General features: G+C 46.3%; 1 protein-coding gene across 1 annotated transcript; it reads right to left on the bottom strand.

Annotated features, from left to right (window-relative positions):
- Positions 1 to 8,219: 8,219 nt before the first annotated feature.
- On the bottom strand, positions 8,220 to 9,158 carry LOC121447489 (olfactory receptor 6B3). Its single transcript, XM_041650763.1, has one exon. It carries the CDS (start codon positions 9,156 to 9,158, stop codon positions 8,220 to 8,222), a length of 939 nt encoding a protein of 312 aa, XP_041506697.1.
- Positions 9,159 to 20,956: the final 11,798 nt, after the last annotated feature.

Below are 20,956 nucleotides of genomic sequence, written 5' to 3'. Positions count from 1 at the left end.
GGCTCAACAATTATACAAGGGCTTGTGTTGAGAGTCAGACTGGGCCTCAGCAGGAAGCCAGGCCTGTATGACCAAGGTGGATGAAGAAGGGGAATGGGTAAATACAGAGATAGCTCTGTTAAGCCCTTGGGAACCATAAAGCGTCAGAGGTACTGGATATCACAGGAGATCTCTACTCATAAGGATCTCGCATGTATGGAAGGATCTGATGAATTCTATGAGCATTAGTACCCTCGGGGCTCATTTTCCCAGATCTCAGTTCTACTGACCCCTCCATTGTTTCCTCTTGTTCTCTCAGCTCATGTATCCTGAAGCCTCCCTGGGGGTTTTTTGCTATGAAATAATCCTTTACACTTTGAAAACGTGTTGCTCTCCTCGTTAATAAAAAGCTGACTGGCTGGTAGCCAGGAAGAAGTATTGACAGGACAGCCAATCTAATGAAGCTGGCATGAAGAGCACAGCGTCAGAAGAGTTGCAAACCAGACACGGGGGGAGGGGGCAGCAGATGATCTCTTTACATGGGAAAGCATAGATAAAAATATGGATTAGCATAAATATAAAAGTTAGCTAGTAACAAGCCTGAGCTATTGGCCAAGTATTGGTAATTCATATAAGCCTCAGTATATTTATGTGGGAGCTTCTGGTTGGGGGGGGGGCAGAAACTTCCACCTTCAGATGGTGACCACTGTCTGATGTAGATCCATCTAAGACCTGAGAAGGCTTTAAAAGTTTTAAACACAAAAACTGAATCAAACTTGGCTTCCAAGCCGGGCGGTGGTGGCACATGCTTTTAATCCCAGCACTTGGGAGACAGAGGCAGGTGGATCTCTGTGAGTTCAAGGCCAGCCTGATCTACAAGAGCTAGTTCCAGGACAAAAACCAAAAGCTACGGAGAAACCCTGTCTCGAAAATAAAAAACAAAACAAAACAAAACAAAAACCAAAAAAAAACCCCTTGGCTTCCTAGTCTCATGTCTCTCTTGCTGGCTACAGTACAGGGTTTCATTTCTTCAGCTGTTAGTCCACCATGAACTAACACACCTGGCTGGTTCCCACAGCCTCTTACATGACATCAGTACAGGGAGCCTTCTCTTACCTTCTGCCTGTGGGCTTAAGCTACCAGCACATGCTTTACCAGCATGCTGTATTGCAGGTTTAAGGTTTTGGCTCATGCAGACAGAAAAGGTTACAGAAATGCAGTAAAAAACAGATTCAGAAGGAAAAAAAAACACCTCTAAACAGATTACAGTGTGTTTAAAAATATGCATAGGCCTGTGATATGAAGGAAAAGAGTAAAGAAAGTTCTTAAAAGGGGAATAGAGTAATAATAAATGTAACAAGCCATGTAAAGATGGAAAATACACAGAGAGTCAGATCCTGTATTTTATTGTGTTGTCTTTATATTTTTTGCTGATAAGAAACACCGGATTATAAAATCTATTAGATTCAGCCAACATAAATATTTAAATTATCTTGACTTCAAAATTTAAGTCAATAGATATGTTACTTTGAGGGAGAGGTTATGCTTTTATTACATGGGATATGAGAAGCTATGGGTTCATTCCAGGTAAAGGAAAACCAGGTTTGATGGAGGAAGAACCCCTGAAAAATCTGACTACAATTATAAACAAATAAATCCAGAAGAACTGTAAGACATGTGATGAATATTTTGCCTGCTCAAACATAAAATAGTTCATTTTGACTGACATATGTATAATACACAGACTGTACTTGTAGTAATACAAATATCCATGCTACCTTTAAAAGTTTATGTATTTTCAGAGCAAAGGACCAAACACCAATGAAAATGGATGGCCCAGGTGATCCAGAATTTGTAAATGCCTCTGTTACAGTTTTCTAAAAATTCTGCATCCAGAACAGCTTCAAGGCTGTTCTGCTGGCTGAGATAAGATAAGCTCACAGAACACTCCAGCAAGACTTAACAAGTATCTTGATTTTCTGAAGATGTGCCCAAAGATGGCATTGCCCCTGACAATAGGAAATAGTCTAGAGAAAAACAATGCCACATTCCCAAAATATTAGTTATGTATGTTTCTATCATTTAAGAGGGGTTGGTTACGAATTGTTATTGGCAATGATCAGTGAAAAAGTTGAACAAAGAAAATTAGATTCAGGGATCTTGTCCTGAAAAGAAAAGGTGGAATATAGGATTGATAGGAAAAAAGGGCAGATTATTATATCTACCTTAGTCCCCCAAAACCAATGATTAATCTCAAAGTATTTTAAATTGTTATGGATTTTTGTATGTTGATATAAATTTAAAATTGATTTTGTTATACTGTATGTATAATTCTACTCTTGTTTGGGATATTGTGTTTAAGCAACTCATTTAAAATGCAATGTATAAGTAAGAAATTCTAATTAATGGTCATCTATAATACTCAAACTTATAGTCATATTACATATGTTTTCAAGGTGATACACAGATATATGTAAATATATAGATGGACTTCAAACACTTCAAAGACCTACAGAATATGACATTTAATTTGTTTGACAACCTAAGACTTTTCATGACAGTGAGATACATCTGCTCTAGGCAGTACCAATCTACTTCAGAGAAGATGATGGGCATTGAAGAAACTATGTATGGAGTTTGTTTTCTTTATGGCAAAAAGTAGCCATTTGGGCAAAGAAACTGCCCTTGCCTCAGTTGCTGACAGTTACTGTCCAAACTGGACCAGCAGGACACAAAGAAGTTGACTTTGCCAAGACAAGATACGACAGTTCTCCAAAACGCCCTGTTTCTCAAAAAAGTCTTTCAGATATTCTAGGGACAGATGCCCCAATGTTACAGAGGAAACTTGGGTGACTGTCCAGAAAGTCAGCTGTTTCTGTCAATTTTTGGAAGTTGCTTACTAAGCACTTCCTGTTTATTCAGATAATATTATATCCTTCTGGTATCTTTGATGGAATTGAAGACTAGATAGTTATAATTATAATTTTCCTTAGTTATGATGAAAAGGTAAAAATAGTTGTAAACTTTATACTCACCAAGTTAAGATAGATAATGTTTTTTCTAATTTTGCCAAATAAAAATGAACTGAATATTGTAACTGTAATTTTTGCTTGGTAACCGTTTTTGTTATATGGAATTTTACTATGTTAAGGTTAAAAACTTCCTAGGAGTCTCTGTCTCTATCTTCATCCATCGCCAGATGAAGGTTCTATGGTGATATGCAAGATATTCATCAGTATGGCTATAGGATAGGGTCATTTCAGGTTCCCTATCCTCAGCTGCCCCAGGAACTAACTGGGGACATCGCCCTGGGCACCTGGGAGCCCCTCTAGGTCCAAGTATCTTGCCAACCCTAAGATGGCTCCTTTAATTAGATATGTGCTTCCCTGCTCCCCTATCCATCCTTCCTTTATCCCAATCATACCATTTCCCCAAGTTCCCCCCATCCTCCCCTTCTCACTTTTCTCTCCCCATCTCCCCATACCCCCCTCCCACCCCACGCCCAAGATCCCAATTTTTTGCCCGGCAATCTTGTCTACTTCCCATAACCAGGAGGATAGCTATATGTTTTTCTTTGGGTTCACCTTCTACCGGACTGAGCTCCCAATGTCCCAATGAGGAGCAGAAGGAGGGAGAACATGAACAAAGAAGTCAGGACCACAAGGGGGCACCCACCCACTGAGACAGTGGGGCTGATCTATTGGGAGCTCACCAAGGCCAGCTGGACTGGGACTGAAAAAGCATGGGATAAAACCGGACTCTCTGAATATGGTGGACAATGAGGGCTGATGAGAAGCCAAGGACAATGGCACTGGGTTTTGATCCTACTTCATGTTCTGGCTTTGTGGGAGCCTAGCCAGTTTGGATGTTCACCTTCCTAGACCAGGATGCAGGGGGGAGGACTTTGGACTTTCCACAGGGCAGGGAACGCTGACTGCTCTTTGGACTGGAGAAAGAGGGGGAGAGGAGTGGGGGGATGGGGAGAGGAGTGGGGGGATGGGGAGAGGAGTGGGGGGATGGGGAGAGGAGTGGGAGGAGGGGGAGGGAAATGGGAGGCTGGGAGGAAGCAGAAATTTTTTTTCAATAAAAAAAGAAAAAAAACAAAAAAACTTTCTTAGACAAAAAGGGGAAAAGCTGTGAAATAATATTGTACACTGTGAAAATGTATTGCCTCTTATTGTTAATAAAAAGCTGATTGGCTTAGTAGCCAGGCTGGAAGTATAAGCGGGACAACCAATCTAAGGATGCTGGGATGAAGATCAGAGTCAGAGGATTTGCCTGTCAGACACAGAGGGAGCAGGAGATGATCATTCTGTTGAAAGAAGATAAAAGCATGTGACAAGCATAGCTAAGAGATATTGTTAACATAAATGTAAAAGTTAGCTAGTAACAAGCCTGAGCTATTGGTCAAGCATTAGTAATTAATATAAGCTTCTACTGATTTGGAAGCTGCTGTGGGGACAGAAACCTAGCCTACAGGTTTTGGCAGATTAATTCCTTGTAAATTGTTTTTCTCACAGATTTCTGTCATCTTTCCCCAACTTCCTTTACTCTCCACAGTCTTCTGGATTAGGAGTCTCTTTCTTCCTATCCAAGCTCTGATGGCTTCTGGACCCTGGGCTTTGGTAGCCTCATTCTACTTTATGTTCACTTATTCATCTTTGTGTGTCAAGACTGCTTGTATCTCTCTTGTAAAGACCCTTGTCATTGTCTGAAGGCAAATAGATAATCTACAATGAATTTGCAGTATGTGCTAATTGCATATGAAACAGCCATTGTCAAGTGAGGTCCCATTCACAGATTTCAGAGATATGACAAACACGTGTCATGCTTGACTTCTGGCCGATTATCAGGACTGTGCACTGTTTATGTTGTACACGCCCCAAACCCCATTCTTACAGTTAACCATGGTTGTCAACCTGTGGAACCTGTATTTAACCAACAGACACATCTCTGGGTTGCTTTATGAAGGCATCTGGAGATAGGATTGCCTAAGAAGGGAGTCTTCCTCAGAGCTGGGGACCACTTCCAAAGAGATGCCCAGCAATAAAGAATTATGAGCATTGACAGGCTCGCTCTCTGCATTTCTCTGATAGTTGGTGACATTGAACAATTTTTCATATATTTATAGCTATGAGCCATACTTTCAGAACTCTCTCTATATCATTTATCAATTGGGTTGTTTGATTTTTTTAAAAGTTTTTTGAGTTCTTTGTATACCTAGATATCAATTCTTTGTCAGATATGCAGCTTGCAAATTTCCTTGTATCCTGCAGGCTGTCAGTTATCTCAGTTACTGTATAGAAAATTTCATGATGATACATTGGTTAACTGTCTTTTGTTTCTTGATTAACTGGAGCCCTGTTGAGAAATCCTGGTGTAGACCTATATCTTCAGGTTTTTTTCCCAAATTTTCTCTAATAGTTTCAGAGTTTTTCATCTTAGATTAAGGCCTTTGATCCATTTACAGTTAATTTTTGTGTAGGGTGAGATATAGAGATCTAACCTCATCCTTCTACATGTAAATATCCAGTTTCCCCAGAACCATTTTTTTTTTTTTGGATTTTCGAGACAGGGTTTCTCTGTAGCTTTTTGGTTCCTGTCCTGGAACTAGCTCTTCTAGACCAGACAGGCCTTGAACTCACAGAAGTCTGCCTGCCTCTGCCTCCCAAGTGCTGGGATTAAACCCAGAACCATTTGTTTAAGATATCTTTTCTCTGATGGGTCCTCTGTTCTGCTCCATGAATTTTCATGTCCATTTTTGTGCCAGTGTCATGCTGATTTTGTTGCCATGGCTCTAATATATAACTTGAATCTGATGGTGGCAACCATCCAGCAATATTCTTTTAGCTCAGGATTGCTTTGGCCATCCAAAGCCTTTTGTTTTTCCACATGAATTTTAAGGTTTCTTTCTATCTTTGTAAGAAATGTTATTGAAATTTGGAATGGAATTGTATTAAACTGTACAATGATTTTGATAGTGTGATGTTTAGTGTCAATCATCAATGACCTGGAATGTCTGGGGACAGGTCTCCAGGCACACCTGTCAGGAAATAATTAACCTCTGTACATGCACATGAGGGACTATGTTGATTAGTTCATTGAAGTGAACCACAAGAAAAGTGGGCAGCGCCATTCCCTAGGCTTGGGTCCTGGACATGTGAAGAGGAGAAAGCTAGCTGAGCACAAGTGTTTGCTTTTTCTATCTTGAGTGCTCATGCAATGTGACTAGCTGCCTCAAGTTCCTGCCATTGGGACTCCTGTACCAAACTGGATTATAACTGCAACTGGGAGCCACATAAACCTTCCCTGATAAGTTACTTTTGTCTGGATATTTTATCAAAGAAATAGGAAAAGCAACTAGAACAGGCAGAAGGGATATTTTCCTTCTATACATTTTATGAAAAGTGTGTAGGGTGTACAGACTTTCATTTATTGGAAGGGGTTTGAGGACAGTGTGCAGAGCAGAGATGAAGTTCTTAGCATGATTTTTGTTACCATAGTAATAATAAATGGTAAATACTTAACAGACACCCTTTTATAGGAAACATAGCCTGTGCTTTCACCACCATAATCCCAATGGTCCCTTGAACATTGGCCATGCTATATTGTAGAATATTATTTTAGGTGTGTTACATTTGTATACACTCTGGACCATGTGTTTAACGATGTAAAGATGTGTTGCTTTTGTTTATGCTGCACTTGTTTAACTTTGTGAATCTGTGATTCTTTACTTGTCTAAAACATCAGATGGTCTAGTAACTGGCCAATAGTGAGGCAGGAGAATAGTGAGCTGAATAACCAATAGTGAGGCAGGAGAAAGAACAGCTGTGGCTGGCAGGCAGAGAGTATAAGTATAAGGAGAACTCTGGGAAGAAGAGGGAGGCACAAGAAGAGGACAATGAGAAGAGGACACTAGGGGCTAGCCACCTTACCACACAACCTGCCATGGAGTAAGAGTGAAAGAAAGATATAGAGAAGTAAGGAGAGGAGAAAGTCCAGAGGCAAAATGTACTCAGATTAATTTAAGTTTAGAAAAGCTGGCAGGAAATAAGCGAAGCTAAGGCCAGCATTCATAACCAAGAATAAGCCTCCATGTATGATTTATTTGGGATCTGGATAGCAGGCCCCCCCAAAAGAGCCAAAAGAGTAAAGAGTGTAAAATTACCAACAGCAATCCCTTCCCACCCATGTGTTCACTGCTCAGTCTCAGGACTGCTCATCACTTCTACAAAAGGCCAACACGTCCTGCACAGTCTCTCCAGCATTGGGAGGACCCCCTTTTGTCTATTACATGGCTGCAAGTAGACCCAGGTAGGAATTTGTGGATGCTGGGAACTCTGCCCCCATCATCTCCCTCATTAGCAAACACCGAACTCTAAACCCATCAGCATCTCTGTGCGCTGCACTTTCTAGCTGCTTCCTGCCTCTAAGCTTTGCTGCAGCGGGGCTTATCTGGACTTCCTTTCCTCTCCTCCATCTTTCAACACAAATCACAATGACTCCTGCTTTAAACTGTGGGAGCCACCGCACCTAGGTTCTCCGCAACCGGCTCCTGTGGGTTTTCTATCTTCTTGTCCTCCACAGGCTTTGCTTCCCATGCCACAACCATCACACCCAGCCTTTCTCCTGATTGGGTCAGAGACAGCAGGCACTGTGGTGGGCTTTAAGGAACCAATAACAACTGGAAGACATAGTCCTCATTTGACTCTGATCAAATCAAGCAGTAGGAAGACTTTATACTTTTTCAGCAGCTGAAGGGCTGTAAGGTGAGCTGTCTGAAGGGAAAAGGCTAAAGCTCGTTCTCCAGAACTGTCACAGAGCATGCCCTGTGAGTTACAGTAAGTCTGGGGGTCTTTCACAGTTCCCAGATACACTGTGCTTTGGGGACTCTTGGGGCTCATTTTGCCATTTTCAGTATTTTTATTCTTTCCCATACTGAAACCTACTGAGACTGCAGACTTCACCTTCCTGGCCCAGAGGGGCGTACAGTCTTTGGAAATGTGAATGCTAATTTTAAGGTCATTTGAAAAATGCATACAATTACCAAGTCCTGATCTCCTCACATGTAAAAGGCGATAGAATGGCATCACTAATCAAACAGCGCCAATTACGTCTAAATGCAAAGGAAAAAGTGGTGCTCAAATACCTCAACACTAGCAATGCCAAGTGTTCCCACATCCTCATTACCAAGGGTACATGATCATGAGATACTCTGGCATCAGAAGGTGCCCTCCCTCCTATGATGGTGCTTGACTCAAGCTCAAGGCCTTTCTTAAGGCCTCTTTAAACTCTTTGTTCCTCAGACAGTAGATCAAGGGGTTCAAGATGGGTGTGATGACCGTATACAGAACAGAGATGAGCTTGTTCGAGCTACGGGTGTCAATGGCCTGGGGTCGAACATACATGAAAAGTAAGGCTGTATAGAAGATGGTGACCACAGTGAGGTGGGAGGCACAGGTGGAGAAGGCCCTCCACCGTCCTGTGGCCGAAGGGATACGCAGCACAGCCAGGGTGATGTGTCCATAGGAGAGGATGGTGGCTATGAGGGGGAACACCAGAATGATGAAGGCCAGAATGAAGTCCACCAGCTCTGCTGTAGAGAAGTCAGTGCAGGCCAGCTTGAGGATGGGAGAGATGTCACAGAAGAAGTGGTTTAAAACGTTGGAGCCACAGAAGGTGGCATTAGAGATAAAATAGACCTTGATCACAGAGATGGTGAAGCCACTAGCAAAAGAGAAGGCCACGAGCTGGACACACAGCCCCGTGGTCATGATGACTTGGTAGCGCAGGGGATGGCAGATGGCCACATAGCGGTCATAGGCCATGGAAGCCAGGAGTACACACTCCGTGCACACCAGGGAGCTGAAGAAGTAGAGCTGAGTCATGCATCCAATGAAAGAGATGCGTTTCCTCTGCAGGAGGAAGCCGTCCATCATCTTTGGGATGATGTCACAAACATACCAGATCTCCAAGGTGGACATGACACCCAGGAAGTAGTACATGGGTCTGTGGAGAGAGGCGCTGCTCCAGACAGTGAGGATGATGGCCAGGTTCTCCACCAGCACGAAGAGGTAGATGAGCAGGAAGAGGAGGAAGAGCAGGTACTGCAGCCTGGGGGCTGTGGGGAAGCCCAGCAGGATGAATGTGGTGACCCTGGTGATGTTCTCTCCCTTCATCCTTCTGCAGCTGAAAGAATCGAGAGTGAATTGGCAGAGGCAGAAGGGCAACTGGCAGGGAGACTAGGCAGCCAAATCTGTAGACAATGGCACACCTGGCTGCTACAAATACCAAGGAAGGAGAAAAATACTACAGGTGTAGTTAGTACTTAATTTCAGATGGTCTACTTTGATACTGGGCTCAGAAATATATTTTTCATACTCCCCTCTCTCCATAGTGATTTCAGGATTGTAGTTTGCAGTGTGGAAACCTCCAGTAAATCTCTGAACACAGGAATGATGGGTTTCTTGTACCTGTTCTCTAAGTAAGTGAGTCATAATTGCTAGGGCCATTTGGGGTTATTGCTTTGTGTCTAAGCATTCTGTCCTCATTAGCAGGCGTTGGACCTTTGCTTGGCCTCAGGAAAGATTTTTAAAATAGGCCCAACATCAGTAGGACTCCTGGGACAGTGGGTTAGGTTATGGAGACCCTATCATCTGGCCCTCCCTTGTGACTGGCTTTCAGGCACATGACAGTGGCTCCATCCCTGTCTCTATAGACCACATAAGCCATCAACAATGAGGGAGTTTCAGTGCCATTCTGAGACAGAGAAAGCCAGCACTCCTGGGTCTGCAGGCAGCCAAGTGTAGGAATTCTAGAATAGTACGGAGGTACCCACAGTTAAGGGAGGAGTCTCCCAGGGTGGAAGCTACGGTCATGTCAGTCTAGTTGTTGCCCCTAGCCACAGTCACCAGACTCCACAAGAGAAACATCTTTACTCTTACCATGTCCAAGTATGTGACACAAATCCTCTCTTCATCCATCACCACAGTTGGGAATGTGGCATATCTCTACTTTGTCTGTGTACTTACTTGAGATCACGGCTGCAACAGGGCACAAACCAAGGTCTTCTAACACCAGGGCCACTGTTTTCTTCATGAGATACCAACAGCAGAAAAAGTGGACCCATGTGGTTGCTGGCTAGAAATCTGCAATGTTAAGATGGGGAAACGCAGTGACTGGTACCACCTGGCATTAATATCACGGACCATGCAGGCAAAGGTCACAGCGTGAGCAGGAGTGTCCAGAAAGAAAGGCAGAGAATCCTCTGTGAGGAAGAAATGCAAGGCTATAGGCAGAAGTCTGGTTTATTAGCCTAGAACAAGGATTTGAATGAACAAACCACCCAATGCTCCTTCAGGAAGCGCCTGGCTTTGTTTGACCACTTCATGCTATAGAAAGCTTTTTCAGCCATCCCAAAAGGGCAAGCCTGTCAGTCAAGTCTGATCATTGTAACTAGAACATGCCAGAGATTCAACGTAAGAAAGGAAAGCGTTCTTTTGGCTGGGGTTTCAGAGGCTTTGGTGCATGGACATTTGCCCTGCCGCTCCCTCTCTGGGGATTCAAGCACAGAACCGTGGGAGCATATGGTGAAGACTGTCCACCCCGTGACAGCAGGAATCTGGGGAAAGTGGCTAGGAGACCCAATGTCCTCTTCAGGATCACATGTCCAGCAAGCTAACTCCTTCCCACAAGCCCCCTAGAAAGTTCCCCTGGAACTCCCCAGGCTGTGACCAGACCTTTGACAGATGGGCCCTCAAAGACATCATGGTTTGAAAGTAAATGTAAAATGTCTTCTGCAGACTCATGTTTCAATACTTGGTCCCCAGCTAAGACACATGCCCTAGTTAGGTGAAGTGGGTGGTGAAGACCATGTATGGTTCTGGTCAAGGCTCATGCTTTCTCCTTCTTAATTCTCCATGTTGTGAGAAGGGAAACAGCGAGTGTGAGCCACAGTAAACCTCTCCTCCCTTAAGAGGCTTCTGTCAGGTATTTTGTCCCAGTGACAAGAACAGTAACTAACACAGCGGACACCCAAGAAAAGTAACTAACGCAGTGGACACTCAAGGAAAAAAATTATAACACAGTCTGCCTATAGCTTCCAAGATGCACAGTGACAAACAGCACACACACACACACACACACACACACACACACACACACACGTACACATGAATGCAACTTCAAGGCAGGAGAATTCTAAAGCATCCAGAAATAAAATATTTTATAAACTGGAAGTCCAAGTGGGCTAGATTTAGTCTCCAGTCCAAAACATTGAGAGTCAAGAAAGCAACAGGACAATACACATGAAGAGGTTGACAGTATGTGACCAGTTACACCAGACCTGGAGCCATCTGTGTGCAACTGTGGCCAGACATCTGACTACCTATTCTGTTTTTGTTTGTGTGTGTGTGTGTGTGGTTTTTTTTTTTTTTTTTTTGGTTTTTCGAGACAGGGTTTCTCCGTAGTTTTTGGTTCCTGTCCTGGAACTAGCTCTTGTAGACCAGGCTGGCCTCGAACTCACAGAGATCCGCCTGCCTCTGCCTCCCGAGTGCTGGGATTAAAGGCGTGCGCCACCATCGCCCGGCTGTTTGTGTGTTTGTTTGTTTGTTTTGAGACAGGGTTCCTCTGTGTAACAGTCATGGTTGTCCTGGAACTTGCTTTATAGACTAGCCTAGCCTCAAACTCATTGAGATCTGCCTACCTCTGCCTCTCAAGTGCTGGGATTAAAGGTGTGCACCACCACCGCCTGACTACTGACCACCTATTCCAAACAGGGACTCACATCCCCTCCCTTAGTGTGAAACTCAAGCATCACAGTCACTAACCAGAGACAGAAGAGAAATCCTGGACCAAGAGCATCACCGCTGGAGAGGACAAGAGAGGGACGTGTGACAGGAACAGCCATTTTAAAGATCCCTCATTCCTTCAGGTCCTGTTGGCACCCCGACAAAGTGGCACACATCAGCCCTTGCCAACTGAAAAGATACATGATGGAGTGTCACACTTCTTTGGGAAGATGACAAGCCACATTTTAATACTTGAGGGAATGTTGGGTGCAGCTGGGGTTGTAATAAGCAGATTGCGTGTTTGGCCTTGTATCACAGGAGGAAGGCAGAAGACTCTTTTATCCCTAAGGTTTGTAACTAGCCTGATGTCAAGCCTTTTCAAGGTAACTCAGGCTGTGACAGGACGTGGATCCTTTAAGCGTGGAAAGAACAACAAAAGAATATAGAAATAAAGGAGACGGGAAAACGCACGGGGTGAGGCAGAGCAAGCACTGGATTAAGAGAAATACCAGCTGTGAGGAAAAAAACGCCAACAGGATAGGGTCACCCAGCAAGGGGGGACTGCTGACCCCCAGTGGAGGGTCGGCTGCACACATCTACACACATGGATTGAGTACTCAGCTGGAGTCGAGGACTAAAATGAAAAGAAAGCATTGCGTCTTTTAAGTACAATCCATGCCCCAAACAGTTTACTTACGTAACCTCTTATCAAAATGTAGAGCTCAATAAAAATCATTTAAAAATATATAGGCTAATTTAAGTTATAAAAAAGCAATTAATTATTTCAACTTAGTATCAGAATAACCCCCTCAAAAAATAAAAACCAGTATTAGGAGAAGGAGGCAAAGGGGGACCAGAGACAGCAACTTCAGCACATCTCATGCTGAGCTCCCCCCAGGTGTGCCACCCCAGTTCTCTTACAGATCCCCTCACAAGTGAGAGGAGGCACCTGTCACCCACAGTGTTGAAAGCAGTCCTGTAAGGGTGAATATGGGAGGCTTAAGTGAGGGGCTGTTTTCTAAGAATGCTGGCATGGTGACAACAGAGATCTGATGTCACCGTGAGACCATCAGGGCTGTTGATGAGGCTTCAGAGAAGAGGGACTGGCCAGTCGCCTCACCTCAGAGCTCCTCTGCACCATCTGAGACAATTCTGAGCATGGAGGACTCTTCCACATCCACCTTAGTGGCAGGCAGCTCCTACCATGAACGCTTGACTAAGATTGTGGAGGGAAAGCCCACATAGTGGTCTCAGGTTTTATTACACTTTCAGAACCTGAGGAGGTCCCCAGGAAATAGCTGTGCTGTTGGTTAGAAAAGATATACAGGATCCTACTGCACGTACTGGCTTTGTGGGAGCCTAGGCAGTTTGGATGCTCACCTTACTAGACCTGGAAGGAGGTGGGAGGTCCTTAGACTCCCCACAGGGCAGGGAACCTGGTCTGCTCTTTGAGCTGATGAGAGAGGGGGAGTTGGTTGGGGGAGGGGGAGGGATATGGGAGGTGGTGGCAGGGAAGAGACAGAAATCTTTAATAAATAAATACATTTAAAAAAAAGAGCACAGTTCACCTCCAAGGTCAGGGCTAGATAGTGAGCTGTCAAAATGCTCACACAAGAACACATCCACTGACCAGGGAAGTCAGTTCTCATAAAGTGAGCAAAGCAACCCACAGCCTTGAGAGTCACCTCCACCCCACCATGGTGAGGTGCAGTAGGCTCTTCACTGTGGTCATTGTGTACCAATGCTCCCATATGCTCCCTGCTCTTAAAGGGAGAAAGACATAGACAAATTGTTCCAATTTTCAGAGGACATGATCTTTTTATCTAGATAATCTATAACACTGTCATAACAGGGATTTCTAAATAGATACTAAAAAATTGTCTTCTTGTGGCTGAGGCAGGAGGATCACCATGAGCCCAAGGACAGCCTATACTTCACAGTGAGATTCTGCCTCAAACTTTAAAGAGAAAAGTAGTCTTCTCATATGTCCCTGCTAACTAGGACCTTTCTGGATGACAATGAAGACTGTTCTGGAAATCATAAAGAAGATTCTGCCTTCTTGGGACTTTGGGTCCTGGGCAGTGCATTGTGGAAGAGAACCTAGGTATCAGGGACATGCTGGGGTTTGGTACCCATGATCACCATGAAAAGTGTAAAGAGTAAACAGTGATAATCAGAACTTACCAGGAGGCAGAGGCAAGGCTGGGATCTTCACCATCTAATCACCCATCCAGCTTCCGAGTGCCCACTCTAAGGCAGTCATTCCAATCAACTGGATGAGTCAGGGAAAAACCAGCCCCAACCCACCACCTACAGGGACTGTGAATTTTAGTAAAGCAGGAAGCAGTCAAGAGGTGTAGCTCCTAGCCTGGGAGGAGGTGGGGGCCTGGAGGGAGCAGGCTGGTGGGACTGGGCACAGCTGGGTGGCAACAGCAGCAAGAAGGACAGTTGGGGAATGTGTCCAAGAGGTGAGGATCTGCCATGTGGTTCCCTGGGAAGAAGAAGGAAGGCAGAGACTACGTACTACATGGCTGAAGGATGTGGAGGTGGTCAGGACCAGTCCAGTTGGAGGGATGGTGCAGACTAGAGGGGAAGAGAAACTGAAGGACCCGGGAGGCTGGTGGATTGGACATCACTCTGAGGAGTGCTGCTCCACATTCTCAATGACTGGTGTGGCGTACCTAAAGAAGGAAGGAAGCAAGGGAGGGAGCCAGAATGAAGCTGCTCGTCCTTTCGGGAGCTGATAGGGCTCGACTATGGGCAGTACCAGACACATTTTCTATCCTGGTCAATAAATCACTGGCACCAGATGTGAATTTGAGGGGCCAAAAAGGACTCGAAATGTGATAGGACAGTGACCCATGGCGTATGTTGAGGAAGGGGACATTCAGAGATGTGAGGTCCCAGCTTGGCCAAGTAGAGTCTCCCTGCTGAGAGTCCAGGGGCACAGGACTGGGACAGGGCTGTCTGATTAGTGACCAGGACCACACTGAGCAAACAGTGGGGAAGGAAATGCGTTTGCATGCAGAGCAGAGACCCCTCACAAGAGGACACCAGGAAATCTAGAGACTCGCCTACCCGCCACTTCTCAGGCCAGCTCACCCTTTGCTCCTCTGTCATCTTGAACAAGAGCTAGCTTGTCGGGTGTGGGGTCTTGAGAGCTCAGCTTTGTGGGGCTCACAAGAGCAATGTAGAGGTCACAGGACACGAGTCTCTGCTCCTCCAGTGTCTGGAAAGACTTTTGGCAAGTGCGGAGGTGAAGGGCGGTTCCCAAGAAAAACCAAGGAAACATTCCCTCTCTGCAGTCTGAGTGGCAGTGGGCAGGAGCAGGCAGTTGACAGCATGGTCATGGCATGGCCTGGGAAGTGAGGGGCTCCTGGAAACACTAATATCCTCTGCCACATCTGCCCCAGAGTTCCCAGCCCTGCCTAGAGTCCAGGCCAACTGGGATGGAGGTTAGGCTTTGCCTTGGGTTAGAACCTGGGATTGGAGGTGGGTCTCTACTGGGTTCTCATTACAATCTGGGGCATACCTAGCTATCCAAAGATGCAGGGCAGGATCCTAGGATGGGGTCAGGAAAGAGGGTGGTCCTACTTCTGAAAGGAAATGTTGGGAGGAAGCTGCGCTCAGTCGCCTTCTGAGCCCTGTGCTTCCTGGGGCCTTCAAACTTCCAAATAGCAAGGGAGATTTGTGGGTCTTTTTTGATGCAGCAAAATGGGCCACAGAAGTTTAAGCTGGTGATGGAGGAAGCAAGAAAGAGTGGGACGCAAAGGGGAGAGCAAGCAGTGGGAAGCAGTGAGAGGCAGTCTTCCCAGAGGCTGGGTCATCACTCCACGGCTACAGTTGAAGGTGGGCTCTGGAAACAGCAGCTGGTCCTGCCCTGCAGTCCATGGGGTTGACTTATTGACATTGGACATTGGGAGGGAGGATTGATGTCCCTGCGTGAATGCCTTCAGGTGACCATAGGCAGAAGGAAAGAGAGGTGTGTGCAGGGGTGCAGGCCAGCTTCTGCTGAGGAAGAAGTGGATGGGGGCAGAGGTCAGCACTTGCTGAGGCTCAGAATGTTTCTTCCCTTTTCCTGGCCAAGGGGACATGTCCTAAGGGGTGTGCAAATGGAGCTGGGGGAGGAAAATGGGAATAGCCCCTGGAGAGAATGCTATACGCAGACACAGGGTGTGGGGGTGCTGGGAGTGCATGCAAATACCAATGCGAGGCAGGGGTCTGGGGGCAAAGAGTTTCTATGGCACAATCAGCTCCGAGAACAGCGGTCCCTTCATGGACAGGGAAGGAAGCCACGGTCCCCTACCTTGGAGATCTGCTGGAGTCTGTGTGGCTGTCCTCAGTCCGCTGAAGCCCACTTCTCCCTGCCTACTGTCGCCCCCAGACAACCGGCTTCTGCTACAGACTGTCTAATTCTAAGAACCACTGGCCTGCTTGAGCCACAGCTGGTTTAAAGGACGCCCTGAGGAAGAAGAGAAACTTCCTTCCCCGTGCACAAGTATGTGGGACTCCAGGGCCCAATTACCCCATGGTAGAGTGGATCTGCCCCACACTGCCAATTAGCTCTGGTCTCCTGGGCCGGATGGTATGGACTGGAAAGGAACCCAGCCCTTTTGGCATCACTGCTGCTTGTCCCCAGCACCCTGACCAAGCCTTCAGACCCTTGACAGAGCTTCCTCTCCATCCACTCATTTTCTGGCCATGTGGTCCTTTCCTGACTATGGCCACCTTCACTCTTCAAGGCAGGGAGGGACATGACTCTGTGGAGAGTTATGACTAGGTCTAGCTCAGGAGAGGATGAGGGAAGGCCCTACCTGGGCCTACAATCTGGGAGTGTCATCATTCATGAAAGGGAAAGGGAAGGTTGAACTTATGACATTGTCAGTGACATCTCTCTGGTGAAAGAGCAACACAAATACCACAGCTTGAGTCTAAAGCAAACAGACCTGCTAGGTGGGCAGGGAGTCACCGAGCCCAGGCAGGAGAGTGAGACTGGGGTGTCAAGAAATGCTCAACCTACCCATGTCTTCAACAAGACTGAATGAGAAAACAAAGCTCAACTTAGGTTAGAAGTGAGCTGATAACACAACCAACCCTTCCTCAAAGGAGAGTCACAAACTGCCATCACAGCTAGTAGGTGACTGACACACACCAATCATGACCAAGCATGCCAACATGCTCCTCAGAGAGGCTAAGACAGAAGACAAGACAGCTGCTAAGGATGGTGGATCCAGGGATGCCAGACTCTTATACACACTACTGGTGTGAGCAAGACGGTCCAGCCGCTCCGCAAAAGAAGTCTCACAGTCTTGCACGTCGATGCATATTCGTGTGCAACTCCACACACCACATGGGTATGTCTGCTCCTCCAATTGTCTCTCAAAAGCTGGAAATAGCTTGATGTCTGTGTTACTAGTTGAGCAGATAGAGCCCTTCCCTGTTCAACCGTATCCACAAGTGAGCTGTCTGAATACAGGATGGTGTGGGTGGGCCTCATGTTCCCTTCTGCTCATTGTCCATTTGGGCATCTACTTAGGTTTCCAGGAAGAACCAAAGCTTTGGACACCTGTTCCTCCTGGAGTCTGTGAACTCAGGACTAGATGGTCCTTTCCCAGCTCCCGGAGGACACTGGCCAACCCAAGTCTCTAAAATAATCATGGTTATAGCATCTCCTCCACCCATGGCTCACACTTCATAAAGTTAAAGGTACCCAGAGTTAAAGAGACCAGCTCTTGACATTGCCTGGAAGATCATGGCATTTTAACAACAAGAGCTTCTAACACAGACATGCCAGCTTTTGCAGCACCCTTTGGCTCCTCCGAGAAGACAGAAGACGTTCTGTATCCAGGCTTGCTTTGGGTTTAGCATAGCCATCCACACAGTAAAAAGTGGCCTTTCACCTCTGCACCTTCCTGGATGCTTCACCCGGGGAACAGATCTTTTCGTCCTGCCAAGCCAGGTTGATTAAATCTTCCCCCTCACAGAAAAAAATCTTCGGGCCTCTTGTACTCAGCAAATATGGCAAACACTGCTTCTAAGACTGGTGGTCTCCAAGGATGAAGACAGGATTTGGGATTGCTTGCGTGGCTAAAGAGCTGTCTCAGTTTTGCTCATTTATCCCTCTCAGATCTTTCTAAATGGCATTTGACAACCCAGGTATAATTAACTTATTACTTCATCCATGACATTTAGTGAAGTTTCCTGCTAAAAGACAAACAGGAGTGCCTAGCAGGTTTCAGGTATGTCTTCAGAGGTCCAGGGTTCCCAATTCCTTTGTCTTAACCTAAACAATAGCCTTTTGCTATGACACCACAATATAAATCTGTTCCAATTCTCTTACAGGTTCCTGGAAAAGTTCTACTGCTGTATCAAAAAAATCAGGTCGTGTCTCCAGAGTGTTTTGCTAACCCCAGCCAGTTTCAAGCATATTTTACAGGTCACTCCTACTGCCTTGGGCCACGACTAACTTTCAAAGTGCTCTCTAGATAATGCCAAAGACCTACACCAGCTCCTGGGACTTCACCATTGGTATCAACTCTCCAAGACGGAGGACACATACTGACTAAAATCTGGTTGTATCTGATACAGCCAAGCCTCACCTGTCCTACCAGGGCACTCCCCTGTTCCAGTCTTTCTGGCAGTTAATGCATAGGACCAGTTAATAATAATAGTTTTTTTTTCCTTCTAGCTACCTGCCTTCTCTTCTCCCTGAAAACCCAGCTGCCTAAGAACTCTAGGATGACAGCAAACTCCAGCCACACCTCTCGCTGAGCATGGACTCCAACTTTCAGCTTCCCCTTTCTCTCCCATGACGCCCATGCCTGCAGAAAGTAGCCAGACTTGAGCTGACACCCTTATATCAAGGACTCTGGGATATTTGGTCAAAAGTCACACCCCTATAAACCAAAGAGTCTGGAATGTAATATTAAGATGGGGGCGTCACCCCAGCCTTCTAACACCTCTATATCTGAGAAATCTGGGATGATTGGAAGCCCCTGGCCTGGCGGTTGCCTTGGCTTGGACTCCAACTCCCAGCCTGCTAAGCGGTGACCCCTCCCCTGGGAGGGTCAGGACCACTCTCCCAGGTTATTTAGACTTGTGGCTGGAAAGAAGAACACGTGTTTTTTGGGTTTGAGTGGACCCCTCTCCCCGTCTCTCTCTCTCTCCCTTGCCATGTTCTCCAGGCCACCTGAGAGGGCAACATTTATTAAACATGGACGTTTTAATTTGGCTTATCTGGTCTAATTGGATTTCTTTGCACGGGCGGAGCGGCTAGTCTTAGGACTTTTCCTAACAGAGGTGAATGGCTTGTGTGGCCATGCCTGTTGCCTGGCAGGAAGGTCTTCTTCATCAGCAGCAAGAGAGCCTCTTGCTGTGTCCATGGTCTCCTGCATTGCTTGCCTCCTGTAGACAGTCTGGGAGCTCATGATTCTGAAGGCTCTGTCTTGCCCAGAAGATGGCACGCCACAGTTCTTGTCCATATCTTCTGGCTCTTACGTCCTTTCTGCTGTTTCTCCCACCGTGTTCCCTGAGCCATGGAGGGGATGGCATCTTGTTTAGGGCCCACCACTCAACCATCATTGATTCTCAGTACCTTGAGCAGCCACGAGCCTGCATTCCACCCTGTGCACTGGAAAGAGGCTTCTCAGATTAGGGCTGAGAGCAGCTTCTGTTAAATTTCCAGGGATGTCCAAAATTGGGCCTTAGCTTATATTTCAGATGCTGCAGCAGAATACCGGACGCTGTGTAATGTATAAAGAAAACAGATTACTTTACAGCAGATCACACCGGTCTGAGATGTCAAAAGACCGGGATCTCACCTGGCAAAGGACTCTTGCTGTGTTGCCAGAGGACAAGAGCATTGCTCAGTTAAGAGAGCGTGAGAAGTGGGGAGTGGGGAGCCAGCTTGTAGAAAGGGCGTGCTAGTGTGTGGGGAGCCAGGTTCAGCTTCTAAACTCTGAAACCCACTCTCAAACTCGCCAACCCAGTCCCACTGGAGGAAGAATTTAGGGCCACCACCAGCATCAGCGGCCTGTCTGGAGGACTCCGCCCATGCTCTCTGTACCAGGAGTTGTGGTGAGGGAGGGCCGTATTCACTCCCAGAAGGACCTTACCCCCACGTACGCATCCTTTCAGTTGACCAAATTCCCCTTAGCCACATAGCCTGGTCCTTGGCCACTGCTCAGTTCAGTATAGATCCCCACATGGGACTCTTGCGTGTCCCCCTTATTGCTTCTCATCACCCACTAGAGATGCCCTTCCTCCATCAGCGGTCTCATTATTAGGTTCCCAGGGGAAAACTTCAGAGAGCTGCTTCCTGGACACTGCCCACGTGAAGACAGGATCGGTAGTCCCTCAGGTAGCTTTTCTTAGGTCTTAAGGAAAAAATACTTCCCACAGGCCCTGTTCTATCCTGATAGCCTCTCCTATTGTTCTGGAACTCCCTGGGCTCTGAGTCCTAAAGCATTAAGGGAATTTGGGGGAAATTTTAGGTTCCTGGTTTATTTATTTTATGTTGATCGGAACTAGAGGCGGTGTCCCGGCCCCATAGAACTCTGGATATTGTTTCTTGAACACCAGAACATGTCACAGCATCATACAATTTTTGGGCTGGGGGTGGGGGGGATTCCAAATTCTAATAACTGCCACTGGGTGGTGCCTGGGGAAAATCCCAAATTCTAATACCTGCCACTGGGTGGCGCCTGCGGGCTTCAACTGGGCGCTTGGATGAGCAAAGCAGCAGCTGCGCACTTCTTATGCACCCTGGAGATACTAAGGGAGCCACTGAATATCCTTTCGTAGCTACTGCCTACTTCCGTTCAGACCCCGTGGCCTTCCCTCAGGTGGTCTCTTGGGCAAGAGAAACCATATTCCCAGGGGTGGAAGACGCTTGTTAAAATGCGGACACTGCACTTCCTCCAGGTTCCAGGCTGGAGCCACTGCAAGTGTTTGCACTTGGGGGTAGAGCATCAAGGGCAATGTTCTCAACGGGAGCATGCACGTTACCGCCGTTTCTGCCAGCCTTTGCTTGCTCTCTACTCTCTGACCTTCATCTAGGCCTGAGGGAAACCTCCACTTTCCATAACCAACCATGAGGTAGCCACAAATTTTGTAGCTCACCTTTTGTAGTTTGAGGGAATTTTTTTTTTTTTTTACTTTGAATGGCTGCTGACTTTTTGCCCAATATT

Source organism: Microtus oregoni, unplaced genomic scaffold (genome assembly GCF_018167655.1).
Source record: "Microtus oregoni isolate MIOR12 unplaced genomic scaffold, Mior012 000004F_ref0000308, whole genome shotgun sequence".
Lineage (NCBI taxonomy): Eukaryota > Metazoa > Chordata > Mammalia > Rodentia > Cricetidae > Microtus > Microtus oregoni.
The sequence above is the reverse complement of the archived record's forward strand: the minus strand, read 5'-3'. Positions and strand labels throughout refer to the sequence as shown.

Excerpts from the sequence above, each read along its gene's own strand:
- LOC121447489 (XM_041650763.1), bottom strand. The coding sequence starts at position 9,158 with ATGAAGGGAGAGAACATCACCAGGGTCACCACATTCATCCTGCTGGGC.